At 61.6% G+C, this 27,359-nt stretch overlaps 2 protein-coding genes across 3 annotated transcripts; both read left to right on the plus strand.

Annotated features, from left to right (window-relative positions):
- The first annotated feature begins 373 nt into the window (after positions 1 to 373).
- On the plus strand, positions 374 to 23,147 carry DLGAP3 (DLG associated protein 3). Of its 2 annotated transcripts, none has more exons than XM_074555453.1 (12): positions 374 to 661; positions 11,297 to 11,378; positions 13,976 to 15,050; positions 16,010 to 16,212; positions 16,720 to 16,834; positions 16,933 to 17,167; positions 17,648 to 17,988; positions 18,097 to 18,182; positions 19,668 to 20,092; positions 20,390 to 20,481; positions 20,666 to 20,809; positions 21,140 to 23,147. In XM_074555453.1, exons 3-12 carry the CDS (start codon positions 14,031 to 14,033, stop codon positions 21,356 to 21,358), a joined length of 2,880 nt encoding a protein of 959 aa, XP_074411554.1. In that variant the 5' UTR covers positions 374 to 661; positions 11,297 to 11,378; positions 13,976 to 14,030; the 3' UTR covers positions 21,359 to 23,147. The 2 variants fall into 2 exon arrangements, with proteins under 2 accessions (XP_074411554.1, XP_074411555.1); XM_074555454.1 differs by having other exon boundaries at positions 16,768 to 16,834.
- Positions 23,148 to 24,290: 1,143 nt separating this feature from the next.
- On the plus strand, positions 24,291 to 25,363 carry SMIM12 (small integral membrane protein 12). Its single transcript, XM_074555618.1, has 2 exons — positions 24,291 to 24,901; positions 25,039 to 25,363. Exon 1 carries the CDS (start codon positions 24,485 to 24,487, stop codon positions 24,761 to 24,763), a length of 279 nt encoding a protein of 92 aa, XP_074411719.1. The 5' UTR covers positions 24,291 to 24,484; the 3' UTR covers positions 24,764 to 24,901; positions 25,039 to 25,363.
- Positions 25,364 to 27,359: the final 1,996 nt, after the last annotated feature.

The following is a 27,359-nucleotide window of genomic DNA, read 5'->3' on the forward strand; positions in this document are numbered from 1 at the left end:
TCTGTCCATCCATCAGGCCGTGTGTCCATCTGGCTGTGCCGGGTGTCTGTCCATCCGCCGGCCTGTGGGGCTGTGTGTCCGTCTGTCTGTGCGGGGCTGTGTGTCCATCTGTCCGAGTGGGGCCGTGTGTCCATTAGTCTGTGCAGGGCCGTGTGTCAGTCTGGCCGTGTGGAGCTGTGTGTCCGTCTGTCTGTGCGGGGCTGTGTGTCGGTCTGGCCGTGCGGGGCTGTGTGTCAGTCTGGCCGTGTGTCGGTCTGTCCGTGCGGGGCTGTGTGTCGGTCTGTCCGTGCGGGGCCGTGCGTGGGCGCGCGGCGCTGCGGGCGTGGGCAGCCCCTTGCCAGGGGTGCTGTCGGTGCGCGGGGGTGGCCGAGCGCGCCGGGGAGCGCGCGTGGGTGTGTCCCCAGCGCGCGGGGGCGACGGCTCCGCCACCGCCTCTCTCCGGCTGCGAGGTGCCGGTGCCGGTGTCGGCACCCGGAGCGTGCCCGCCGCCGCCGCCGCCGCTGCCGGGGGTGGCCGTGACCCCGGGGACGCCTCCGGCCTCGCTGCGCGGCCTGGCCGCGGCATGGGCGGCCCGCGGGGAATTTGCAGGATCGCAGGGAATCCATCGTCCGGCTCCTGCCCAGCCCAGGCCGGCAACTTCATGGCTTAGCAGCGGCGGAGGGTGAGTGCGGTGCTGGTGGGAGGGGAGAGGGCCTGGCTGCGTGCAGGGGGCTCCGTGCCTGGCACAGCCCCAGTCCTGGGAGAGCCCTGCTTTGTGCTCAGTTCAGCGAGATCCCCCGGCCCGGGCAGCCCACAGCCCTAACCCTTTCGTGGCCAGATCCTCCTCCCTGGCAGCCACGTTCTCTCCTCGGTGTGCAGCCTGTGGCTCCCGGCCAGCCCTCGCTCAGACGAGCCTCGGCAGAGCCTTGAAGCTCGCCCGACCGGGATGGGGAGATCCCAGCCCCGAGGTCTCTGCTCCTGTTCCCTGCAGAGCTGGGCTGGGGGCTGTGTGTGCTGGGGCTGGGGGCTGTCTGTGCTGCAGGGGGTGTGTGATGGGGCTGGGGGTTGGGAACCATGAGCACTGGGGGAGGGGATTTGCTGAGTGGGGGCTGTGGGGAGCAGGGCAGGGCCGCCCCTCTGTGTATGCGAGGGACAGGGTCCCCTCTGTGCGTGTCTGTGTGTCTGTGTGTCTGTGTGTCGGTCCGGGGATGGAGCTGGGGAGCCCCAGCTCTGCCTGCCAGACGGCCCCGCTGCCGGGGAGCAGCACAGCCGGTGCTGACATCTGTGCTTCGAGCCCTGCCTGTCTTCAGTCGGCTCCTTGGCACAGTCACAGTGGCAGTTGGGTCCCTCTGTACCTCTCCGTGGATTCCCCCATCACCCTGCCTCTCCGTGACACAAACCTGAATCTCTGCTGTGCTTCCTCGGAGGGGAAACTGAGGCAGGAGGGAGGGAATCAGCAGAGCCCTCTCCACATCCCTGTCATCCTGAGGCTTGATCCCACGCCTCACCCTGGCTTGTTTTTTCCTGCCAAGCACTGCCAAGAGCCGGGGGGGGAGCGAGGGCGTCCTGGGACACAGCTCTGGGCTGTGTCTGCCCTGGAGCCGCCCAGCTCCTCCTGCCGCTGTCTGGCACAGCCCTGCCCTGGGGCTGCCACAGGGGCTGCTGCCGGGGACACCAGTGGCACGTGTTGGGCACTGTGGTGACACTGGTGGCAGTGGTGGCTGTGGTGGCAGCGGAGCTAATGGTGGCTGTAGTGGCCATGGTGGCCGTGGTGACAGTGGTGTCTGTAGTGGCCCTGGCAGTGCTGCTTGTGGTGGGAGTTTATCATGATAGGAGTTTATAGTGGAGGCTGTGGTGGTGGTGGTGCCATGGCCATGGCAGTGTGGCCGCAGTGACAGTGGTGGCCGTGCTGGTGGCGCTGGCCATGGTGGCCATAGTGACAGTGGTGGCCATGCTGGTGGCGCTGGCCATGGTGGCCACAGTGACAGTGGTGGCCGTGCTGATGACAGTGGTGGCCGTGCTGGTGGCGCTGGTGGCGCTGGCCATGGTGGCCACAGTGACAGTGGTGGCCACACTGGTGGCAGTGGTGGCCATGGTGACAGTGGTGGCCGTGCTGGTGGCTCTGGCCATGGTGGCCATAGTGACAGTGGTGGCCGTGCTGGTGACAGTGGTGGCCGTGCTGGTGGCGCTGGTGGCGCTGGCCATGGTGGCCGTGCCGGAGCCGGGCGCTGTCCGCGGTGCTGATCCCGGCCCCTCGCTGCGAGTCCGACCCGCAGCACGAACCGGGAGCGATCCCGACCCTCGCTCCCCCGGGGGTACCCACGGGCACACCGAGGCTCGGGGTCCCCCCCTTTCCTGGGGACATCCCGCCCGCCCCTGCCCTTTGATGTGCGCAGCTCCAGACAGGGCTGGTGGGACGGGAACCGCTCAGAGCTCTGTGCCCTCACCCCAGCGCTGGGCCCGGCGCCCACACCCTGCCCGCCGGGCTGGGCACGGCCGCCCCTCCACGGGCGCTCTGCTCGTCCCGCCGGGCAGGTCGGGCAGGGACGGGCTGGAGAGCGGGACAGGGCAGGGCAGGGCGTGTGGGGACACGGCCACCAAGGCTCCAGCACTCCCTGCCGGCTTTGGGACAGCCAGCGAGGGGCTGCCGGCCCTGCTCGGTGCTCGCACAGGTTGGCTGATGTGGCCGGAGCAGCGCTGTTGGTTGGTGACATCGGGCTCACCTCGGCCCCCCAGCACCGTGTCCCCAACCGCAGTGCCGGTGTCACTGCTCCCAGAACAAAATGTCAAGCCATGCAAATGAGACTGCGGGAGCGGCTGATTGAAGGGCCCTGCCCCGCCCCGGAGTTGCAATCAAATATGCAAATGGCTCCCGAGGAGGCTAGTGAAGGCTATTAATAGCGGGGATGAGGCTGGGAGAAAGCGTGGTGTTCCTGAGGGAACGAGCCTGGGGATGAGCTGGTTCTGCTTGTCCCTCTGCCCAGCGTGTCCCTCTGCAATGCCTGGGCAGGTGACAGGAACTCCCTGCAGGGACCCCGTGGGCACCAGGGCTGGCTTAGGCCACAAAACCCTTTGAAGGGCGAGTGCTGCTCCTGTGCCCACTGCCCAGCGTCCACAGGGAAACCCAGAGGGACAATCACAGCTGCTGAAACCTCTGGGCTGAGATTTCAGGAGAGATGAGGGGACCTGACCTCTGCTGGGGGGGTTCTGTGGCTCAGCCTGGGCAGGAGCTCAGCCTGGGGCAGCTCTCACCATGCTGGAGGTGGGAGGGAGGGAGGAAGGGGCTCCCTCCCACCCCTCACCCTTCACTCTGTGCTTCCACACCTCCCTCCCTCTCCTGATTTCCCTCTGTTGCCATTGATGTCCCTCTCCTGCCAGCTTCAGTAAAAGCACATGGCACTGGTGGGAACCACACTGTCCCCAGTGTCCCCAGCCAGCTCAGGGGTCTCAGTGTGCTTGGCCTCTGCTGCAGCCCCTCCACCCCATCTCCTGGGTTTTGGGCTCCAGGAACCATTTGACCTTTTTATAGAAAACTGCGGAAGTCAGGCTGGAGTCAACAGTAACTAATTATTTAAAATCTGAAACTGGAATAATTAGCCCAATTAACAGTCTCAGGTGACGTCTGATTCCATCTGATAACGGCCCGAGGAAGAGGGAGAGTAATTAACCTGTCAGCCTGACATTTGTAGGTCAGCACTGGCTCCTCAGGATGTCGGGGTGGGCACAGGGGTGTTTTGGGGGGGCCCAGGGGTATTTTGGGGTGGGCACAGGGCTAATTTGGGGTGGGCACAGGGCTAATTTGGGGGGTCCCATCTCTCTTGCTACAGGGGGTCTGCACCTTTGGGGGTTGCAATGCAGGGAGGGGGCTGTGGGTGAGCCCAGGTGGTTCCTGGGGGAGATGGGCTGAGGGGATGGGGTGCAGCAGGCTGAGTGTCCCCCAGAAATGCCAGAGCCGATGGCGAGGCAGCACCTGTGGGCCTTTAAGGTTGCTGTGGAAACGGGGCTGCTCGTTACCAGGAGGAGCCTCCTGCTTTCCAGGCAGGGCCCCCATCCCTGCAGGAGGGGATCCCCACCCCGGGCACCTGGCACTGCACAAACCCCCCGTGTGTGTGAGGGATGTGACAAGGACGTGGCTGTGCACCTGCAGGAGGGTGGCATTGGGTGGCATGGACCCCTCAGCCCAGCTTGCCCTTGGCATGGCTGGGGGTGCCAGGTAGGGTTTGGCATGCCTGAACACAGCTGGACACAGCTGGACCCACATGGACACATGGACACACATCCATCCTGACCTGTCCATGCAGCCCAGCCATGCCCTTGTGCCCCTTGGGGACCCTGTCCTGACACCTCAGCTGGCACATGGACCCAGCCTGGCACCGGGGCTGTGCTGGCTGCCCCCTGGCAGGGCACAGGGAGCAGAGTGTGCCAAGGCACAGCCCGCGGCCACAGCCCGGCGCCGTGCTCAGCTCCTGGAGTTTTAATGAGGTAAATTGTATAAAAAGCTCCGTTTGCCCTAAATGCCCATCCCTGCGTGAAGCTGCTGCAGCACAGCCCGGGCACACCCCTGGAGCTGGGCAGGGGGCTCCGGGGCTGGGCACACGCTCCCGGGCTGGGCACGTGGCAGCAGCAGGAGGAGGAGGAGGAGGACGAAGGCGGTTTAGCACATTTGCAATCATTTCCCTCCTCCCCCCCAAGTTTACAGCTTAGCTCAGCGGCTTATCAGCCTCCAATCTCATTAAATCAGGCAAATTGTAGCATCTGATATTTTATGGAGATTAAGGTGTGCGCCCAGACTCTATAATTATCGGCAAAGATGTATTTACAATACCTTGTTGCTAGTAAACAAAAAATAACTTCAGATCAAAGCTCTCTTACAGGGGAATAAATCTGCCCATCGAGCGGAGCACGGCAGGGAGACACCCGGGGTGGGTGGGCATCACTGGGGGGACACGGGGGGGGCGTTCCGGGGATGTCCCCGCTCCCACGTGGCCGCTGCGAGTCCCCCTGTGCTGGATCCATCCTGGGTGCATCTCCCTGGCTGCTCCCACCCCTCCGGCCGCGGCTCCAGCGGGGATTCCAGCGCAGGGACCTCCCCGCCGAGACAAACCCGGGATTTATCGGCACATGTGCGTTGCCCCTGGATTCCTCACGGCGGTGGCAGCGCTGCGGATTACCGATGTGGTGACGCTGGTTTATTGCTGCCTGAAGTGGATTTATCCGTGCGGCAGGGCCCGGGCTGGCTGCTGGTGTAAATCACCGCTGGCAGGAGCCTCGGGGATGTGGCTGCATCCTCGGCATTCCTGCATCCCTGGGGGTTTTATTGCTGGGCTCCCCACGGGACCGTGCACTGCACACCACAGATCAGCTGCCCCTTCTCCATCTCACTCACTTGTGCCCACTGAAACGAGAATAAAATGGTGATAATGCTGCAGACGTCCTCTGGAAAGGGCTCTGAGGCAGATGAAAAGCCCTACTTAAGAGTGAGGCCATTATTATTAATAACTTGGAGCCAGGCTGTAAATTCAGCCGACACAGCTATTATGGGAAATGAACCTGCTCCCGTGCTGGCTGCCAGGTGTGGGATGGGGATGGAGAGCAGGGCTGGATAACCCCGTGCTGCTGCTGGGCTGTGTCCACAGCTGGGGCAGCAAGGCCAGAGGGGGCAAAACCACTTGATTTCATCTCTGGGGTGATTTCTTGGCTTTTCTGGGAAGGATGGAGGTGTGAGGGAGGGATCCTGGGGCACAGCAGGAAAGGAGGTGGCTGAGCTTTGCAACAAGGCTGAGACCTGGCCCAAGCTCAGGTCAGGGGTGATGCAGGGTGTGAGGAGCATGGGCAGAGCTGAGTGTTGGCAGAGGCCAGGGTGGCACAGCTGAGGCTGGGCAGGACCCTCCATGGCCATCCTGTGCCCGTCTGAGGAGCATCCAGGGCAGCATCACACCTTGGCAAAGGTTGCATTAAAACAAAAATAACTCGGTGCCGCTCAGTGCCCAGCGCCTGCAGCCAGGTCAGAAAAAGGCAAAGATGCTGTGGCTCCCATTCCATCGGGATGACCTCACCTCCAGCACTGCCAGCCCTGAGCAGGGCAGGGGGGAACCCAGGGTGGCAGAGCTGGGCATGGAGCTGGGCATGGAGGGGGTGTGGAGTGCCATGAGGTGCCACACGGGTGTCACGGGGGTGCAGAGCACGGCCATGGGCTCGTGGTGCTGCCTGTACCCAGCTCGGGAGCTTCTGCGGGGGAACGAGCTTTGATATAAATATCTTTTTGCTCAGCACACGACCTACTTTCCAGACAATGCCATTAGCCTCCCGACTCCCTCATTCATCTTCTGCCGTCCTCCCCCAGCCCTCCCTGCGCTGGCACCTGTGCCAGCACAGCACACAGGCCATGGAGGGGTGAGCCAGGATGGGCACCTGCCTCGGTGGCGCCCTGGTGACCCTGTGCTGGCCTTGGGGACAGGCAGCAGCCCCATTCTCACAGCTGTTGCTGCTCCTGCTCTGGTTTGGTAGAGGGTGGCTGGGTTTCCTTGGACGTTTCTCCACCCCATCCCACAGGATACTCAGATGTGTCTCCTCTCTCTGCCTCCAGCCCCATTCCCTGCAAAATCCATGCCCTGGGTGGCAAATGCCCCATCCAGGGGCATCCTCAGCCAGGCACAGCCTCCTTGGGTACATCCTGGTCAGGAGCACAGCAGAGCATCCATGCATTGGCCCAGGGGAGCGTGTGGGGTTAAGACCCCTCCTGAGCACCCCCAGAGCTGGTGCTGGACCCACACACGTGGTTCATCCAAGGATGATCCTGCAGGAGCTCCACGTGCTGGCAGAGGCTCTGCTGTGCCGTTGGCTGGTGGCATTAGGGGCAGGTTGGGCAGAGGTGCCCAGCCCCACTGCCATGACAATGCCCAGCCCCTCTGGCTCATGGGGATGGCTCTGACACCAGTTTTCCCCCCAGGAGCTGGAAACGTCTCTCCAGGCCCACCCCACCACCTGCACACCTCCGTGCACCCCTGGGATGAGCCCCCGCTCCTCCCCTGCAGCTAAAATTAAATATTCAATTTGTATTGCTGGTAAATCCTGCAAATCTCTTTTATCTCTAAGCTGTTGTAGCAGGAATATCGGTGGTGTAATCTGCATGGGGGCTCATCCCACTGCCCTTCACAGCTCCCTGGCTTGGACCACGCTCCCTTTTCCCCACATTTCTCTCTGGGATGCTTCTGGATGGTGGAGCAGGTCTCCAGTGCCAACAGCAGAGCTCCCCATGGCACCCATTCTGTGGGTGCTGCTGGCTTTGGGGACAAGGCTGTGCATGGTCCCCAAATGGTGATGGAGGTGTTCTTGGCCCAGGTGATCCAGGTGGTCCCACCAGAGCATCCCCCACGCCTGCTGTGTCCTCACTCACCAGCCGTGCCCCCCTCCCCGTGCTCTGTACCCGCGCTAAGAGCATTGTGCAGAATTATGTATTTAAATATTTAGGTTTTCATCAGCTTTGCAAATTAAGCCCATCCATTAAAGCGGCAGTTTGGGTCCTCTGCTGGCAAGCTGGGCTGTGCCAAGCCTCGGGCTGGCTCTGCTCATCCCAGCCCTGGCCCCAGGGGATGCAGCCTGGGAATGGGACGTGATGGCCCCGAGCATCCCTGCTGGCACAGGGACCAGGGCTCTGCTTCCTCCCCGTTCCTGGAAACTCCGGGCCCTTGGGAGGGATGTGGTGCCCTGAGGGGAACCAGCTGGGATTGGTGTTATTTGGGATTGGTGTCATTTGGGGTGGAGCAGAGTGTTCCTTGAGCTGGGGAAAGCGGGATGAGGAGCAAGGCTGGTGACAGGTGAGAGCAGAGCAGGGATGGCAGTGCCAGCCTGCTGGGGGCTCAGTGGCACTGGAGCTGGGCATGGAAGGGGCAGCCTGCCCAGGGGCTTGGAGGAAATGGGCAGGAGATGGTCAGAGCTGGCACTGCTGCCACGCTCAGTGCTCAGGCTGTGCTGCCCCCAGCTCACCAAAGAGGCTCTGGAGTGATCCCTGGCTTAAGTCATTACACAGCGTAGCTGGGGAGTAAGTGGCTCTTAAAACCTTGGGGCCTGACTGGTGGCTCCGTGTGGGTGGGAGGGAAAATGGGGGTGATGGGGAAATGGGGTTCATCCAACACCAGGAGGGAAAATGGGGGTGATGGGGAAATGGGGTTCATCCAGCACCGCTGCCAGCTGGGCTCCCTGGCACAGTTACTGGGCCTGAGGGAGCTGCCATGGCCCCCAGTGCCTCTGGCACAGGCAGATTTAACCCCTGGGAGATGCTGGAGCCCACCTGGGGCACTGTTGGTGCCTGGAGTGCCCATGGCAGTGTGGGCAGAGCCCCAGGGTGAGCACAGCACAGGGGATGTCCCTGCTTGTCCCTTCCCTTCTCTGCAGGTGAGCAGCAGGCTGTGGCCTCTCCCTGGTGTCACCTCCCTGTCCCCCTTTCCCAGCAAGCCCTGGAGGCACCACAGGAGCTGCTGGCTGCCCCAGGCAGGGCGGGCAGATGTCAGTGTGTCCATGGGAGGGAAGCTGTCCGTGGGCATCACCGCTGATGGGTGCCCATCTGTGTGCCTCTGTGCCCACAATCCCTGTGCCAGTTGGGGCTGGGGTCCCTGGAGCCCTGCCTGGCCTGGGGGTCCCTCCATGGGGGTCTCCCAGCTCTGTTGGCTGTGCTCCTGATGCTCTGGGTGTGGGGTCCCAGCTCTGGCAGTCGATGCCCTGTGTGCCATGTCCTGGCTCCTGTGGGCAGGATGAGAACTGCTGTGGGGGTTGGAGGTGCCTGTGCCATGGGGCTGCTGGCTTCTCAGCCCTGCCAGCCCTTCCAGTGCATGCTGCCATGGCCCATTCCCTGGGCCACCTCTTCCTTCTCATCCAGCTTCCCATGGCTCATTCCCTGTGCCACCTCTTTTCTTCTCAGCCAACTTCCCATTCCCTGTGCCACCTCTTTCCTTCTGTACCAGCTTCCCATTCCCTGTGCCACCTCTTTCCTTCTCATCCAGCTTCCCATTCCCTGTGCCACCTCTTTCCTTCTGTACCACCTTCCCATTCCCTGTGCCACCTCTTTCCTTCTGTACCATCTTCCCATTCCTTGTGCCACCTCTTTCCTTGTGTACCAACTTCCCATTCCTTGTGCCACCTCTTTCCTTGTGTACCAACTTCCCATTCCTTGTGCCACCTCTTTCCTTCTCAACCAGCTGCCATGGCCCATTCCCTGTGCCACCTCTTCACTTCTCAACCATCTTCCTGGCACCTTGCTGCTAGGTCCAGATGTCCCCCATCCTAAAAGGCTTTTGAAGATGTGTCTCTTCCACCAAGATCTGCTTTGGGCTTTGCAGGGATGGAACGCCAAACTCCTTTCCTTGCCTTGGTGGCTCCAGGATGCTCCAGCTCCCTTGCACACCCAGCACAGCAGCTCCTGCCCCCAGAGAATCAGGTCTGGGGCCGGGCTGGGTGGTCCTGGGCCGTGTGTGCAGTGCAGGGAGGGGGTTCCTGTCCCCCCGAGGTGGCAGCAGGCACAGTCAGTGCCGTTGTGGCGGGGAGTCCCCGCGCTGGCGGCCGTGCGGGATCCCTGGCAGCTGTGGGCACCTCGTGGCCGTATTTCCTCGCTCTGCTCCAGGAGTAATTGCTCAGACGGGGACGTGGGGCAACTCCCATCCTTCTCCCGGCATGGTAATGAGTGAAGAAGACTCAAAGACAAATGGCTCATTAAGAAGCAGTGCTGCATTGCAGGATTTTTCATCCCACCAACCGCTGCATCAGCAGAGGCAGCACCTCTCGCGCTCGCTCTCCCAGCCCTGGAGAAGGAGCTGTCAGGCAGCTGGGGCTGGTGCCAAAATTAATCATGTGCTTAATAACGTGCCCAGCCCGTCGAATGGCCTGTCCTCAGCCTCCAGGCTCTGGAGCAGGGTGGCTGCGCTGGGCTGGGGCCCTGGGGCTTCGTGGATTTGGGGTTGGTGCTGGGAAGTGCCCATTCTAGGTGAGAAGGGATGTGTCAGGGCAGGGCTGAGCCAGGGGAGATGCCTCCGACTTTGGGGTGCCAGAGCCCCCCAGTTATGTCAGGATGTCAGGATCTTCCAGGTTTTCGGGGTGCTAGATACCCCCAGCCCTGCTGGGGTCCCAGCCATCTGTGGTGGCTTTTGTGGCCTTCCCAGTGGCCTCAGTAAACACTTCCTGCTCCACTCATATTTGCAAATCCTCAGCTTGTGTTCATCTTTCATGACTTTTAACAAATCTTGCCTCATCCCTTTTTTCCAGCGGTGCTCGGTTGGATCCTGCCCCTCACAGCCCTCTGCAGGCAGCGCCTGCCTGCAGCTGCTCTGCTTTCTTTTATTAACAGTAATTGGTTTTGATTTCCTGATTGCAGCCAGTGTATTTCTGTGATCTTTGCATCCTGCTCACACTGTTCTCCTCTTTCCCTTCTCCTCTTTCCCTTCTCCTCTTTCCCCTTCCCCCTTTTCTCTTTCCTTTTCGTCTCTTTTTTCCCCTTTCCTTTCCTATTCCCTTTCCCTTTCGTCACCTTTCCCCTTTGTCTTCTAAATTAGGTGATCTCTTACTAAGCCCCTCTTTTTTTCCTCCAGACAGTGTAAATTTTACTAATTCAGACTCATAAAATAACAGAGCAATTAGTAATAAAATAAAATGTTTGCTTTCCACAATCCTTCTCACTTACAACGAGCAGGGAAAGAGTAAATAGATTAAAAGCACGGTGGAAACGACCTGGCTGTATTCCATATTTATTTTCTTCCGACGACCGTAGATCAAATTTGTTCAGCCCCTAAGTGGGAAAACCACTTTATTTTATTTTTTTTTCCCGGCTCCAGCTCGCTCAAGCTGCGTGTTTGTTCTCTCCCGCTTTCATCCCAAGCCGTAAAGGTCCCCAGCAGGACCCAAGCTGGCAGAACCTCGCATTAATTTGCAGAACGGGCCTAACTCGCACTTCTCCCGGGCTGGAAGGTGGAAATAAAGCCCCTTTGGTGGCGCTGGGAAGGCGGGGTGGCAGGAGGAGGCTTTGTGGAGCGGGCGGCCGGAGCCGGAGCGAATGAAAGTCGGTGGCGAGGTGGCCGCTGGGCCGGCTCTGGCACCCGCTGGCAGGAGATTGCATAACAGGATGGGACTGGGGATGGTTTTGGGGCTAAACTGGGTGAAACACGTGTCCTTGGCCGTGCAGAGCTGTCCCCGTTGCTGCGCTGGTGTGGGGCGGCCTCAGGGGAGGATGGAAATCTGGGCTGATAAAAAATACACGGGGAGGTGGCTCAGGCTGGTTTTGGGGGGGGAACACCTTTGCTCTGGCTTCATCCCCATCCTGTTCCTCCCCCAGAGCTGCTGGCCCAGGGATTCCCAGCGTGGAGGAGCTGCTGCTGGTGAGGCCATGAGGACAGCATCCCCCTGAGCGCCGGGCGGTGAGTGCCACCAGCAGCCGTCACTGGGACACCAGCATGGGCTGCCCATGGTGGGGCTGCTGGGGAAGGACAGGGGGCCAGGACCCCCTGAATGCAAGGCCATCAACCCCAGCTCTTGGGGTTAGACATGGAATTGTTGAAAACCCAGTCTTGCCCTGTGTCAGGGTGGTTTGCCAGACCCAGACATTGTGGTGGGGTTTTGTTGTCCTCTCACATCCCCACTGGTGTTCCTGGAGCTGGAGGAAGGATGGGAGGTTCCTGGGTGCTGTGGGGTCCCAGGGAAGCTCAGGCTCCTGGTGGGTCTGCCCTGAATCCCTGCAGCCCTGGGGATCAGCATGGAGCTGCCTCCAAAGCAGGGATCTCATGGGGCAGCTGCTGGGAAGTGGAGCTGCCTCTGCCAAGTGCTGCCATGGGAAATAAAGCAGGAGAATGAATTTCAGGATGGGCTGGAGCACCAGGGACTCGGAGCCCCTCTCCTCCCTGTGCTGACCCTCAAGCTCCTCTCTTCCCTGTGCTGACCCTCGAAATGGGGAGACATCAGAGGGAGGTGGTGATGGGGAGCCACTGGTGGGAGTTTCTCCAGGCTGGAAGCAATAAAGGCGAGGAGTGAGTTATTTGTAATGGTAATTATGCTCTTCCAGTTTATCCTAGCACATAATTGTGTGGGCGGTAGGTTCCCACTGGTGGTAATTACCCTGGTGTTAAATGGCACAAAATTCAGCTGGGCTGGGTTTTTCCCCCTTGACTTAAATCTGCGCTTTGGCGGCACAAATCCCTCCATCCCAAAAGGTGCTCAGTGCATTTGGAGGGACACAGCTCCAGCTCCCGGCCGTGTGCCCATGAGCCTGCCCCAGTGGCACTGCCAGCCTGCCCACACTGCCCTCCTGGCACAGGGGACAGCAGTGGGGTCTCTCATCATGGCATGAGGCCATTGGGCGCTGTGCCACCCATTCTGAGCCCCACAAGGTCTCTCCCAACCCTTTCTCCATCCCGAGGTTGCCCTCAGGGATCCCGGCAGGTCCCTGGGCAGGGCACAGACGCCGGTGTCGCCTTGCTGAGCTGGGACGCGGATGCTCCAGCCCGGCGTGTCCCCACCCGCTGCCGGCGCTCCGCAGGTGCGGGGGAGCGGCGGCGCTGCCTCGCCTCGCCCGCGGTTCCGGCTCTGTTGAATTCCTGCACCTGCCGAACACAAAAGCCCGGCGGGCTCGTGCTGACAGGCTCCGCAGATATTTTGACTCCTTCTCGCAGCCGCGGCAGCAATATTTGGATCAGCTGGGAGCTTCCCTCCCCGAGCAGGAGATGATAGCTCAGCCCGCGGAGGCAGAGCTGGGCTGGGAGCCTGTTTGTCTGTCTGTCCTTCCGTGCTGCTGCTCGATCCCAGGCCAGGGAAGCAGCTCCATCCCACGCTGCTGCTCCTGCTCCCCGCAGCAGCTGTCTGGGGAGGGGAGAGGATTCATCTGCACCAGCTGCACCTTCCGCTCAGCAATTAGGGAGCCTTGTTAGAGCAGGAGTGGGATCTGAGGATGGGGAGCGGCGCAGGATGGAGCAATCCAGCCTCAAAACAGCTGGGAAGGAAGGCGGTGGTGGCTTAGGGTAGATGTGTTCCCAGGGCCCTGTCTGCTGCTCAGGACCAAAACGCCATCACTGCCCACTCCTACATCCCTTGGGGACCCCAATTCGCTCTCTCCTCCAGGGCTGCTTGGGGGCACAACCCCGTCCCACCAGCTCTCCCAGTGTCCCCCGTTTCCAGTCTCCATGGTCAAATCCCCACGTGCCACAGGGAGCATCCCACGGTCACCTTTCCCTGCAGCCAGTCTGGGAGACATGCTGCCTGCAGCACCCTGCTCAAATATGACAACAAGAGCGTTAACGATGCCTGTTAATTAGCAGAGATACTCTGGAGAATAAGTAATTTCCTCATTTACAGTCCAACCAAAGACAGAGCCTTTGAGGGGCTGCAAGGCACACAAACCTCGATGGGTGCAGGCAGCTCAGCCTTGGCGGGCACAGGCTCAGCCTGGCTCAACGCCGCTGTCCATCCTCCTGCTTTCCCCTGGGGCTGCCCTCACGCAGCACAGCCACCTCTGCTCCTGGCTCCCCATCCAGAGGGCTTGTGGGGTAGGAGAACCCTGGATCGTGGGTCTCCATGTGGGGCTGGATGGAGACATCAGAGCTGGGCCCCCCCTGCACCCCGCGGCAGCTCATTAGCGGCGCTGTGAAACGCAACGGCTGAAAAACTCAGCCAGAGCCGCTTTCTAATGGAGAAACACTTCATAATATTTGGTGTTGCAGAAGAAAACAAGGATCTGCTGATGGCAGCATGTCCTCCCTCGCCGTCTGCAGGCCCTGCTGCCTGCATGGCTGCTGGCAGCACCTTCTCCTTGCCATTGCCCCCTCCAAGCACCCGGGCTGGGGGTAACCCCAGGTACCTGGTGTGGGCACTGTGCTCCTGTCACCACATGGAAAGCCAGGATTCTGGCATTTCACAGAAGCTTCCCAACCTTCTCAGCTGGTTCCTGTAAGATAGCCCCCAATGTTCTGCTGGTTGTGGGTGAGCAGAGGGGATCTTGACACTGTTCTTGTTCCTGTCCCTGCAGATGAGCCCGCAGGGGCATCCCGGCAAGATGCCGAGGCTATGGGGTGGGTGCTGAAATGATGAAGGGCTACCATGGGGAGCGTAGCCAGACACAGCCCTCCTCCGGCCACCGCTGCCGCTGCATCCCTGACAACTGCGAGCATCCCGCCGACTGCATCCCCGAGGGCCGGCCGCCCTACCTGCCCAGCCCCAGCGAGCCGTGTTCCCTGGAGCATCCCTACTGCCCCGGCGCGGGCAGTGAGTGCCCGGGCGGGCCCCTGAGCGAGCCGCCCTCCGCCAGCGCCAGCAGCACCTTCCCGAGGATGCATCACGCGCAGCAGCAGCAGCAGCAGCAGCACTACGACTCCTGCGACGAATGCATGGCGACCGCCCACCCTGCCAGCAAGATCAACCGCCTGCCCCCCACGCTGCTGGACCAGTTCGAGAAGCAGCTGCCGCTGCACCACGACGGCTTCCACACGCTGCAGTACCCCCGGGCCGGCGGCGCCGAGCCCCGCAGCGAGAGCCCCAGCCGCATCCGCCACCTCGTCCACTCCGTCCAGAAGCTCTTCGCCAAGTCCCACTCCCTGGAGGCGCCGGCCAAGCGGGACTACAACGGCGCCAAGATGGACGGCCGCGGGGACGGCTACCACCACCACCACCACCACCACCATCACCACCACCACCACCAGTCCCGCCACGGCAAGCGCAGCAAGAGCAAGGACCGTAAGGTGGACTCCCGGCACCGGTCCAAGATGTTGGGCTGGTGGAGCTCCGACGACAACCTGGACAGCGACAGCAGCTACATGGTGTCCGGCCGGCACGCCGCCGACCAGGGCACCCAGTACTGCGTGGACGCTCCCGAAAGTGCCTTCAGAGACTTGACCTTGAAGAGTCTAAAGGGCGGCGGGGAAGGAAAATGCCTGGCCTGTGCCGGCATGTCCATGTCTCTGGACGGCCAGACGCTCAAGAGGAGTGCCTGGCACACCATGACCGTCAGCCAGGCCCGTGAAGCCTATCCCAGCGCCGGCGGCACCGAGAAGACCTTGATGCTTCAGGAAGCAAAGGCCAAAGACAGAGCGTACCAGTACCTGCAGGTGAGGGGCTGGCAGGATGAGGGGATTGGGGTGACTGTGAGGCCAGCCTGAGCTGGGACCCTCCATCCAGCAGCCTGGGGTGCTGTGGGGATGCTCCAGCTCTGCTCTGGGTCCCCAGCACCTGTGCCCCATTCCCATGGCCCCGATGTCCCCTTGAAGTCCATCTGCTGCCTCCTGCCCTGTGCTGCATTTGGGGTCAGACAGCTCTGTCAGCTCAGGGCCACCAGCAGTCCTGTGTCTGCTCCCTTCTCACTGCTTTTATCCTGCCAGTGTGTCTGGCTGAGTGCCACTGCCTGCCTCATCACTGGACTCCCTTCTAGGTCACCCCCCTTCCAATTAAAAGCTAATTAACTCTTCTCTCCCTTTCCTGGGGGAAGGAGACAGGGAGCAGCAATGCTGTGCTGGCCGGTGGTGGGGGTGGCTGGGGCCTGTCCCACTAGCAGCAGGGGCATTGGGGCAGGGTGCTGGCCCCATCACCCTGGCTGGGGGCCCCAGGGGACACTGTCCCCCTGCCACTGCCCTATAAGGACCCCGTGGTGCTGGCGTCAGCAGCACGTGGTGGCCCTGGTGCCCGATACGTCAGCCGGGTGCTGCGCTGGCATGGGTGGGATTTGGCCCAGACGCTCCTGCCAGAGGGGCCGTGAGGTGGGAGCTGCTGCGCCGCCCCGCGCTGTGGGAATGGGGAGCTGTGCCTGTTAGCAGGGATCAGCTCTCCTGGATTTTGGGGCTTTCCAAAAGGGTCAGAGCCCCTGGGGTCTGTCCCTTCTGGGGCTTTCCAAAAGGGTCAGAGCCCCCAGCGTCTGTCCCTTCTGGGGTGCATGGGGAGGACAGGGGAACCAGGCACACCTGCTGGATTTGGGCTGGATTTGGGCTGGATTTGGGCTGGATTTGGCCTGGCTCTTCATCCCACCTGTGGGACCCCGGCCACCACATCCTCCCACATTTGCCTCCTGCTCCAGGTGCCGCAGGACGAGTGGAGCGGGTACCCGGCGGGCAAGGACGGGGAGATCCCGTGCCGGCGGATGCGCAGCGGCAGCTACATCAAGGCCATGGGCGACGAGGACAGCGCCGACTCGGACATCAGCTCCAAAGTGCTGCCCAGGGCAGCCACGCGGCGAGACAGCTACCGCCGCTCCTCCAGCGCCGACCAGGCCAGGACCAAGTAAGGGCTGCTGCCTCCCAGCCCCGTCCCAGCTCTGCAGGCAGCAGCGGGGCCATGGGCCAGGGCTCGCTGGGAGGACGAGTGGCATGTCCCTGCTCACGGCATTGTCCCCTCTCACAGCACTCTCCCTGCTCACGGCATTGTCCCCTCTCACAGCACTCTCCCTGCTCACAGCACCATCCCTGCTCACAGCTGCGCTCCCCAGCACAGCAGCACTCAGCCCTGTCCCTGCTCAGTGTCAGGGCACTGGGGGGGACATGGCTATGCTGGGCTTTTGGGGGGGACCTGCTGCTGCAGCCACATGTAGATTGTGGGGAGAAGAGGCATGTTCAAAGGGGGACGAGTGAGATGTGCTCCAGTCCCACTAGGTGACAGTTTTGGGGGCAGTTAGGAGTGGGGACAGCAGCAGTGGCCAGCGGGAGGATCGCTGCGGCTGCGTTTCCCAATGCTCTGCTGGAATGTGTTGCTTTTGGTGCGATCCCTTCTATTCCCACTGTCTCTCATTAGGTTTGCAAGTAGGCACTATTCTGATTCATATATCTGTAACTGTCCCAGCTGCTGCACGCCACCGCGAATGCTCCCGCGGGGACAGAGCTACGGGCGCTCCTTCACCACCGGCCAGGTACGTTCTGTGGCTCGGGTTCCACGGGGCAGGGATGTGGTGGGCATCACTCTGGGCATCCCCTGCCCTGCCTCAGCCTCACCCACCGCTCTCCCCAGATCAACGACGAGCTCAACCACCAGTTTGAGGCCGTGTGCGAGTCGGTGTTTGGTGAGGTGGAGTCGCAGGCCGTGGAGGCGCTGGACCTGCCCGGCTGCTTCCGCATGCGGAGCCACAGCTACCTGCGGGCCATCCAGGCAGGCTGCTCCCAGGACGACGACTGTCTCTCACTCTTCTCCATGTCGGCCCCTCCTGGGCCGCCCATCACCAGCAGCATCCTGAAGCCCAGCACTTGTGAGTCCTATGGGGTGGTGAGGGTTTGGCCATGTGAGGGAACCCCACACCTCCCTGCCTGCTCACCTGGGCATCTGCCAAGGGCTGCTGCTGCTCTCCTCCTGGCCCTTCACTCCTGTAGTGCCCAGGACAGGGTGTGAGCATCCTGTTTGTCACCCAGTCCCAGGCAGGGGGGTGCTCTGTGTCCCCAGCAGCCATTTGCCATCCCCTCCTTCTGTCCCCATCTATGCCCCTTGCTGGGTGCTGCAGCAATGTGGCCAGGGTGGGTCTGGGGTGCTTTCCAATCCCAAAAACTGGTCCAACAGCCCCCCTGAACTCTGGCCCATATCTAACCCAACTTAGGGGCAAACCCTGTGGGGCCATGATCCCCGTGGTGTGGGAGGAGATGGGCAGAATTCCCTGGGGCCCCTGTTCGTGGCGGGAAATGAACAAATGTCTGTGTTTTCACGTGCCTTTTCATCCTGCCTTCATCCACAACAGCCTTCAGTTACAGAAAAGCTCCACCTCCCATCCCTCCAGGAACCAAAGCCAAACCTCTCATCTCCGTCACGGCGCAGAGCAGCACCGAGTCCACCCACGAGAGTTACCTGCCCAGCGAGGTCGCCCGCAGCCCCGCCTGGTCCAAAGATGCCGCGGCCCGCTGCAACTCTGCCGAGAGCCTGGAGAGCTCCAAGGTGACGGCCGTGGCCCTGGACCTGCCCCCAGTCCAGCCCCGTGCCGCTCCCAAGCCCTCCACCCTCATCATCAAGGCCATCCCAGGCCGGGAGGAGCTGCGGAGTTTGGCTCGCCAGAGGAAGTGGCGTCCGTCCATCGGCGTGCAGGTGGGCTCTGCTCCTCCCTGCGGGCTGCCCCAGTGGTGTGGGCTGTGCTGAGCTGCCACGCTGTGTTTTGGGGGTTCCCTCCAACGCTCTCTCTCTGCCCCTCGGCAGGTTGAGGCCGTCTCTGACTCGGATACGGAGAGCCGGAGCCAGAGGGAGTTCCACTCCATCGGGGTGCAGGTGGAGGAGGACAAAAGGTACCACATGGCTGCACTGGGGCATTGGGTTCCTGAGGGCTTCCTGCACACCACTGCTACCCCACACATCTTTTCCCTCTCCTCTCTGGTTGAAAATACAGAGCTCAGCACCATCCCCATCCCAGGCTAGCTGCCCCCACCTGGAGTAGGATTTGGCCTTTCCTTTGTCCTCTCTGCTGCCCAGAGAAGGTTCTGCCCTACTCCTGCCCTATTCCTGTCTCCTCTGCTGGGCTCAGCCCCTAGCTTTGAGCCCACGCCAGGTGCAGATGAACCTTTGGGCATTTCTGTAGCTAACCATGACATTTTGGCTGGGATGGGAAGGCCAGGTGTGTCAGAACCTGCATGGCCTGTGGGAGGGGAGCTCTGGCATGGTGCCCATGCAGCCTGGTGCTCCTCTCCATCCCTGGTCCAGCACTGGTAGCCATGGAAACAGGCTGAGAGCAGAGGAGATGAGGGACTGGCAGATCGCAGCTGCTCAGGGTTGTGCCTGTGGCCTTGAATGCTCTGGGATCCACCTCGGCATTCCCAGCCCCATCCTACCCGTGGGTGTCCCTCACCCTGCCCCTGCCACTGTCATACCTGACAGGGGGGATTTATTTAAAAAATATGGATGTTGATCTAGTACCGATATCCTACTGTGATGGACAAAAGCTCTCTAACACTTTAGAGTTAGAAAGTGTGTGTTTATTGTGGGATAGCTCCCAAATACACACCACAATTTACACGTGATTGCAGAGTCCTTTTATCTATGCAAGTATTGAATACCCAAAATACAAATACATATTCATAACTTTGGTATATCCCCTTCCCTGCTTTGTATGGTAATTAGTTCAAAAGCTTTTAACCATGCATAGTTTGTTCCTTGAAATGAGTCGCTGGTCCTTTTCATAGGGAGGGGTCCCAAAATGAGGAAGTAAATGAAGTCTTCCTCATTCTGACCTTTCTACCTTTTGAATGCAAATATGACAAATGAACCCTTGGTAGGACTCACATTTCCCATCTTCAATTGGTTTCAGAACAGAGGAGGCCACAATTGTCTTATGTTCCTAAAAGCTATTTATTAATTTCTATATTCTTCATCATAAACCCAGCTAACCAAACATTGTGCTGACAAGCAATCAATTATCAGTTAACTACCAACTCTTAACTTCATCAGGGCTTACCCATTTATTTTAATCAACTCCAATAAAATCTTAGCTCCTCTAAAACCTCTAAAATCCTTAAAGTTTATGTCTCAAGGGGATGGGACAGTGAGGGACTGGCAGTGAAGGTCCCCACACTCTCCCTGTCTCTGCTTCAAGCGCTCCAACAGCGTCACAGTGACTACAAACTCCTAACTTCACCAGGGCTTACCCATTTATTTTAATCAACTCCAATAAAATCTTAGCTCCTCTAAAACCTCTAAATTCCTTAAAGTTTATGTCTCAGGGGGACGGGACAATCCCTGCTGGCTGCAAGGTCCCCACACTCTCCCTGTCTCCGCAGGCGAGCGCGCTTCAAGCGCTCCAACAGCGTCACAGCGGGCGTGCAGGCGGACCTGGAGCTCGAGGGCTTCACCGGGCTGGCCGTGGCCACCGAGGACAAAGCGCTGCAGTTCGGGCGGCCCTTCCAGCGGCACTCCTCGGAGCCCGAGTCGGGCCGGCAGTACGCCGTGTACAAGACGGTGCACACGCAGGGGCAGTGGGCGTACCGCGAGGATTACCAGCTGCAGTACGACACGGTGGAGGTGCCCCGGAGGGATGCCTGGATCGAGCGGGGCTCCCGCAGCCTCCCCGACTCCGGCCGCGCCTCCCCGTGCCACCGCGACGGGGAGTGGTTCATCAAACTGCTGCAGGCTGAGGTGGAGAAGATGGAGGGATGGTGCCAGCAGATGGAGAGGGAGGCGGAGGACTATGACCTGCCCGAGGAGAGTGAGTCGGGTGGGGTGTCACAGCAAAGGGGATCCTGCAGAGATGGGTGGGCACAGTCCTGTCCTGCAGTGCTCCGACCTTGGAGCATCTTCCCTGCCAAGGTTGATCCTGCAGAGCTGGGTGGGCGCAGTCATTGTCTTGCAGTGCTCCCACCTTGGAGCATCTTCCCTGCCAAGGCTAAAGGGGTTGGGTGAGGGCAAGAAACACTGGGAAACCCTCTGGGGCTATGAAGGAGAGGAGAGACACGGTGTGTTGGAGGGCTCTGAGCTGCCTGTGACTGTCTGCTCTCCCCCCCAGTCCTGGAGAAGATCCGGAGTGCGGTGGGCAGTGCCCAGCTCCTCATGTCTCAGAAGGTGCAGCAGTTCTACCGCCTCTGCCAGCAGAACATGGTGAGTGTGGGCAGGGCAGCGTGCCAGGGGTCAGCTGTGCTGGGGAGGGGGTGTCTCATACTCTCAGCCATGGACCACCATGGAGGAGAGCTGGACACAGAGCCAGCAGAGAGGGCTGGGATGGCCCCAGAGCCAACATCCCACTGATGGGTGAGGGTGGCACTCTGTCCCTCTGTCCCCACAGGATCCCAACGCATTCCCTGTGCCCACCTTCCAAGACCTGGCTGGCTTCTGGGACCTCCTGCAGCTCTCCATTGAGGATGTCAGCATGAAGTTTGGGGAGCTCCAGCAGCTCAAGGCCAATGGGTGGAAGATCATGGAGCCCAAGGTGAGGGCAGAGCTCTGTCACTGCCACTTGTACCTGTCACCTCTTCCTCCCTCCTCATCCCCAAGCACATCTGAACCCAAACCACTGCTGGGCTCCCACTGGTGGCTGCTTTTAGCAAACCCTTGAAAACCAGAGCTGGGAAAAAGAGTAGAGAAGGGCTGTTCTCCCACTGCCAAGGGCCAGGCAGGGTCCTGGCACAGGATGGATAAAGGGATGTGCAGCCCCGCCTTGCAAACTGTGGGAGGGTCTGTGGAGCCCCCCAGCATGGCTTGAGCTCTGGGATGCCAATTCCTGGGAGGTCCCAGCCTGACGCCCCTGTTGTCTGTGCAGGAGGAGAAGAAGGTGCCTCCCCCGATACCAAAGAAGCCGCCGCGCTCCAAGGTGCACCCGGTGAAGGAGCGCTCTCTGGACTCGGTGGACCGGCAGCGGCAGGAGGCCCGCAAGCGGCTCCTGGCAGCCAAGCGAGCCGCGTCCTTCCGCCAGAGCTCGGCCACCGAGAGCGCGGACAGCATCGAGATCTACATCCCCGAGGCGCAGACCCGGCTGTGACCGCAGCCTCCGCTTTTCTACCCGGACTGGACGGCGCGGCCGTAGCTCACTGTGATGGGGGGCCGCGGGGACACCCTGGGGCACCTCTTGGCCCCACTCACAGCTTCTCTCTTTTCTATCTTAGCCCTTTCGTGGATCCGACGGCGGGCGAACGCAAAGCCCGGTTCTGCCCCGTCCCCTTGCCCCCCACTGCCCGCATGCCCCTGCCAGCCTCTCCTGGGGTCCGGGGCTCTCCCTCCTTCCCTCCCTCTGCCCTTCCTGGGGCTGTGTCCCAGCTTTCTGTCCCCTTCCCTCTCCCCAAGCCCTTCTGCACAGCCGCCCCTGCATCCCAACCCAAAGAGAGGTGACCTCCAGCGCCCGGCCCTGCCGGGCTGGAGGGGAGGGGGCTGCAGGCAGGCCCCCCCGCCTCTCTGTACTCAGTGCAATCCCCTGGTGTGTGCTGGGACGGGCCCCCAGCCCCTGACCCCGGCCACAGCCCCCCAGCCCTGCCCTGCCGGACGAGGCTTTGGGACGTCCTGGGGACAAAGGGGTCCCCTCGCTGCTCCCCCCAGCCCGCGGCTCAGGTGCCCTGGGGACCCAGGGCTCCCTCCCCTATATACATATATAAATATAACCCAAGGAATAAACCAGAATCTACACGTGACCAGCGCTGTGTCCTGCCTGGTGGGACGGGCCAGAGCAGCAGAGGCCCCCCGGTCACGGCGAGCCGCCCCGCTTCCCTCGCACGGAGCATCGCCACACGCGCTTCTCCCCTTCCCGCTCAGCCCTCCTCCCCCTCAGCTCGTCCCTCATCTGTCCCTCCTTCCCTCCCGCCAGCCTGGAGGCCAGGAGCACCTCTGCAATGTGGCACTAGCCAGGGACAGGCAATAGTCCCCCCTGCCGTGCCTTGCTGCAGGTGGGAGATGCTCCTCAGTGAGCCCACCTGCAGTGACAAGGACCACGCTGGGCTTGGCACCAGTGGGTGGCACCGGGGTGTGGACATGGCCAGCAGCTGTCCCTTGAGTGTGGAGCTACAGACACCCTCAGGGGGACACCCCTTCCTCCTGAGCTCCCAGAGCCCTGTGGGGTGGGACACCCCAGGATAGGGCTGTCACCTACCTGATGCCTCTCAGGGCCAAGGGACACCCTGGGATGTGGCTGTTCCCAGCTCCCCCATCACTGTGCACAGAGCCAGGATCAGGGTGGAGAGCTCCCTCCAGGGCAGAGCAGCGTGGTGGGGCAGGAGGCTGCATCTGCCTCATCCCTGTCCTTAACCCCGTCCCCCACAATCCTGTCCCCCCTCAGTGTCCCTTTAGGTGGCAGAGGGGGGAGGACCCCACCTCTGTCCCTCCCTCTGCCGCGCCAGCAGCCCCACGCAGCATCACCAGCCACCCCCAGGGCAGGGCCAGTGGGTGCCAGGTAGCTCCCGAAATCAGGGGCCAAACCTCCCGAAATCTGGGGCCAAGCCTCGCCCAGGCCCTCAGGCAGGGCGGTGGGGACAGAGGCAGCCGGGGGACGCCTGGCTGGGGTCCCTCGCTCCTGGGGGTCCGTCGGTGCTAAACACCTCCGTGACGGCAGCACCCACAAAGCCCTTCCCCACCCCACCCCACTCCCCCTGCACCCCCAATTTAGGGATGTGCCTGGGAAGGGCCCCCCGGCCCCCGCCCCGGCCAGCGCCGTGCAGTGACCGTGACACGTGGCTCCCTTTTTATTGTAACGAACCGCCGCAATTAATAAAGATGACTTTGGTTACTCCGGGCCAGCGGCCACTTCCCTGCGGGGACATGGCCGGCACCGGGCTCGCCTTTCAGCTGTCTCCCCTCCTTTTGTGTCCGAGGGATGGGAAATGCATGTGTGTGGTGCGGGAAATTGGTGACCGTGGGGTGGGAGAGGGGTTTTTGCAGGTCTCCTCGTGGATCTCCCCATGGAAACCTCCCACGGGTCTCTCCCAGCAGGGTCTCTGCTTCTGAGTCTGTCCCCATGGATGTCCCCCTGTGGGTGTTTCTCTCCCTGTGGGTTTTTCTCTCCCTGTGACTCCCCACGTGAGTCTCCCCTGTGACACCCCCGTGGGTGTCTCGCTGTGACACTCCTCGTGACTCCTGCATGACTCCATCTCCCCGTGGCCAAGACACCCTCTGTGATTTGTGCTCGTCTCTCCCTGAATCGTCCCCGGGTCTCCCCTGGGGCTCCTCTCTGTGTGTCCCCCACGGGTGACACGCCGTGATTGTCCCTGGGGGTCTCACCCTGTGGGTGTCTCCCCGTGACACCCCTTGTCCCCTGCATAGCTCCCCTCCATGTTCCCCCCTTGTCCTCCCCCGTGTATTCCTCCTTCTCCCCCGATGACTCCCCATCATGTCCCCTCCACGCTCCCCCCCTGTGTGCCCCCATGTCCCCTCATGATTCCCCCTCGCTGTCCCCCCACATATTCCCCATGACTGCTCCTCGTGCCCCTCTGCGTCCCTCAATCATTTTCCCCCCAGTGTCTCCCTTGGTGTCCCCCACGTGTCCCACATGATTCCACCTCGGTGTCCCCCTCGTGTCCGCCCCCATTCCCCCCGTATCCCCCCCTCGGTGTCCCCTGCCTGTGTCCCCTCATGCCCCCTCCATTGTCCCCCAGTGTCCCCCATGATTCCCCCACCGTGTTCCCCCGTGTCCTCCCTCCCGGGTCCCCCTCATGTCTCCTCCGTGTCCCCCCATGATTCCCCCCTCGATGTCTCCCCCGTGTCCTCCTGTGTCCCCCATGATTCTCCCCCGTATCCCCCCCGAGTCCCCTTATGTCCCCCGGTGTCCCCCGCCGTGTCCCCCCATGATTCCCCACCGTGTGCCCCCCGTGTCCGCAGCTTCTGTCTCTCCCCCGTGTCCCATTCATGTCCCCCCCGTGTCCCCAGCCGCTGTCGCTCCTCCAGCGCTGCGTTTCCCTCGCTGTCCGCCAGGGGGCAGCCCCGCCCCGCCGCCCTCTTCACGGCCGTGACCGGAACGGGCGGGGCCGGGCCCGGGTGAGCGGGACCGGGACCGGGGCTGGGCCCGGCTGAGCGGGGCCGGGCGGGGGTCCCTGCGGACCCGGGCGGGGGTCCCTGCGCGGCCCACGCGGGTCCCCATTCCCTGCGGCCATTGCTGAAGGCCGGCCGGTAACCGCCGCCGGCAGGCATGTGGTCCGTGCTGTGGGCGGCCGTGCGCTCCAAGGCCCCGTACGTCACCTTCCCGGTGGCCTTCGTGGTGGGGCTGGTGGGCTCCCAGCTGGAGTGGTTCCTGCGCGGAGACCCCCCGGCCACGGCCCAGGAGGAGAAGAGCATCTCGGAGCAGCGGGAGGACCGCAAGCTGCAGGAGATCGTGGGCGAGGACCTGACCAAGGTGGTGAGCCTGAAGGACAAGCTGGAGTTCGCCCCTCGGGCCGTGCTCAACAGGAACCGGGCCGAAAAGAGTTAATAAAGGGTGATTTGGGCAAAGGCGGTGCCCTGGAGCTGGGGACTCCCCTGACACCTGCACTGCTTCCACCAGCCTCCCTCCTGCACCTGCTGCTCCTCACCGGAGGGTCAGGTTTGCCACCCCATGGATTTGCTTAAGGTACCCAGAGCTCGGTGGCAGAGCGGGCAGGGAGCCGTGTATGGAGATGGAGAGAGGCTGAAACTCCTCAGCTCTCGCCAGGCCTGGCTCCTGCACCACAAAACACTCTCGGCCTGGTTTCATCTGTGTCTCCTCAGGTTTGATTTCTTCCATGGTGTGAAAGTAGAAGTTTGGACCTGAGTGCCACGGGATGAGGTCAGGCTGACTGCCAGTGAGAGGAAGAACTGCTGCCCTGCTTCCAGATCCCCTGTGGCTCTCGATGGGCCCCAACACAGCCCCACACCACAATGCACTACAGCAGCCATGGAGCTCTCTGGAGATCCCCTCCTGCATCATCCCACCCAGGAACGGTGACAGGGGGAGCTGAAAGTCTTGGTCCTGCTCCCTTGTGGTGCTCTGAGCGTGGCGATGTGTTGGGAATGGGGAGATCTCTGCCCTCTGCACAATAAACTTCTGTCAGTTCTCGGGCCTCTGTGTCTCCTGCATCAGCACAGCCCCAGCCCTGTCTCAGGGAATGTGTCTGCTCCCTGTGTGTTCAAAAACAGCTGCTGCAGTGGGACAAATGCCATTGCTGTGCCTGGCCGGGCACTGGCAGGGTGGTGGGCAGGGAGGAGAAGGAGGCACCCAATTCCCAGCCTGTGCTGTGGCTGTGCCGCCCTCCCAGCTCCCCCAGCTGCGTCATCTGCTTCCGTTTGACCTCTTTATCTGGAGGAGAAGGACTGTGACAGCACAGGGTGGGGTCCCAGGGGACAGGGGTCCCACTGGGGTTTGAGCAGGGACAGGCTGGCAGCAGGCACTGGCTGGTGTCCCATCCAAAAAAACAGACCACAGCCAGAGCTGCCTGAGCAGGGCCAGGGCCGGGGTTATCGCTGCCTCCTGCTTTGTTTTTTCCCGTGGTGCCTGAGCAAGGCCCCGGCTCTGGCCCGGCCCGGCCTTCCCCTCCCGGGGACGATAAATCTGCCGTGCCGGTGCGAGAGCCGGGGTCAGCAGGCAGTCAGCGTTCACACCGCGCTGTGCCGTGCCCGGGGCCGTTCCTGCCCCGCTGACAGCTTTACTGCCCTGCTCCCGGCTCTGTTTGCTGCCCGAGCTGCTGGCCTGGCCTGGACTGCTGCCCTCGGCTGGGCTTATGGCCTGTCACCACCGGGAGCACTCTGCACTCTGACCTTTGCTGCGAGGGCTGCTGAGCCTCGGCAGAAGGTGCAGGAGGAGCCTGGCTGTGATTTAGAGCCTGTCCCAGCCCTGTGTCACTGCCACCTCCCGCCAGTGCCCACCACGTTGTGCCCCTGGCAGGCTGGCACTGTCCCCTGAAGCAGCCCCTTCCCTTTGTCTCCTGCTTTCCCAGCCGGGCTGTGGGGTGACGGCTGTTCCCTATTGTGTGCTGGGGTGGGAATGCTCCTGCTCCTTCTCCCAGCTGGGACCAGCTCGGAAGCTGTCTGTGAAATGCCTTTGTTCACCCCGCGCCGGAGCGGCTCCCCCGGCTGTTTACAGCCCATTGATCCCCTCGTTCCCAGGGCCGGGGCACAATCGGCCTTTGGGGGGGCCTCGCTGCCCCATTTCCTGCCCCATGCAGTGTCGGTGGGGAGGCTGCTCCAGCACAGGGGAAGGACTGAGCGCTGACGGTGACAGCTTGGGCATTGGTGGCACCTGGCCGGCAGCCCCTGCCCTGCTCCCATCCCTGCCTGTGGCACTCCAGCTGTTTTCCGTGTGTCTGGGGGCTCCTGTCCATCCCGCTGCAGCTCTGTGCATTCCCGCAGGCGCTGGGACAGGGGTGAAGCAGCTTCCCAGACTCGCTGCCTTTTCTCCTAAGCCTTCAGTGCTGTAAACCCACCCTTCCTCCCATTGAATCCCAACAATGTGCCGCTTGGGAAGTGCCGGCGGGACAAGAATAGGAGTGGGCAGCTCTGAGGGCTAGGGCGAGAAATCGTGGCGGCTCACGAAGAGCCAGAGGAAGCTTTGCTGAATAAGCCATTATGGTAAAACCCTGCTCAAAGCCACTCACGTGCAAATGCTCGGTCTGGTGCAGGGGGTTTGTGGTCCAGGCTGCTGTGGAAGCCCTGCCTGCAGTGAGCCTGTCCACAGGCGAGGAGTCCCACACCTGGCCAAGAGGTCAGTGTTTGGTATGAGAGCATCCTCCAGGCTTGTCCAGCTTCAGGGATGCCCCTGCATCCATGACTGCACTGTTCCATGGATCAGGGGTTGAATCCAGCAGCCACAAGTACTCCAAATCCCAGCCCAGCCTGTGGTGGCCGTGTCGCAGGTTCCTAACTATCCTAGCTATCCTCTCAGCAGCCCTGGGAGGATGGATGGGACTCAACCAAACAAAAATCTGAAAAATCCTAGCCTGTTCTTCCATCTCCCACCTAGGCTGAATAGCAATCATTATCATCTACAATCAGGGGGGTCAGGCTGACTGCAGTGCTCTTGGCATGGCCTGAGGGCAGCTGCATCTTCCTGATGG

This window comes from Zonotrichia albicollis, chromosome 20 (genome assembly GCF_047830755.1).
Source record: "Zonotrichia albicollis isolate bZonAlb1 chromosome 20, bZonAlb1.hap1, whole genome shotgun sequence".
Classification (NCBI taxonomy): domain Eukaryota; kingdom Metazoa; phylum Chordata; class Aves; order Passeriformes; family Passerellidae; genus Zonotrichia; species Zonotrichia albicollis.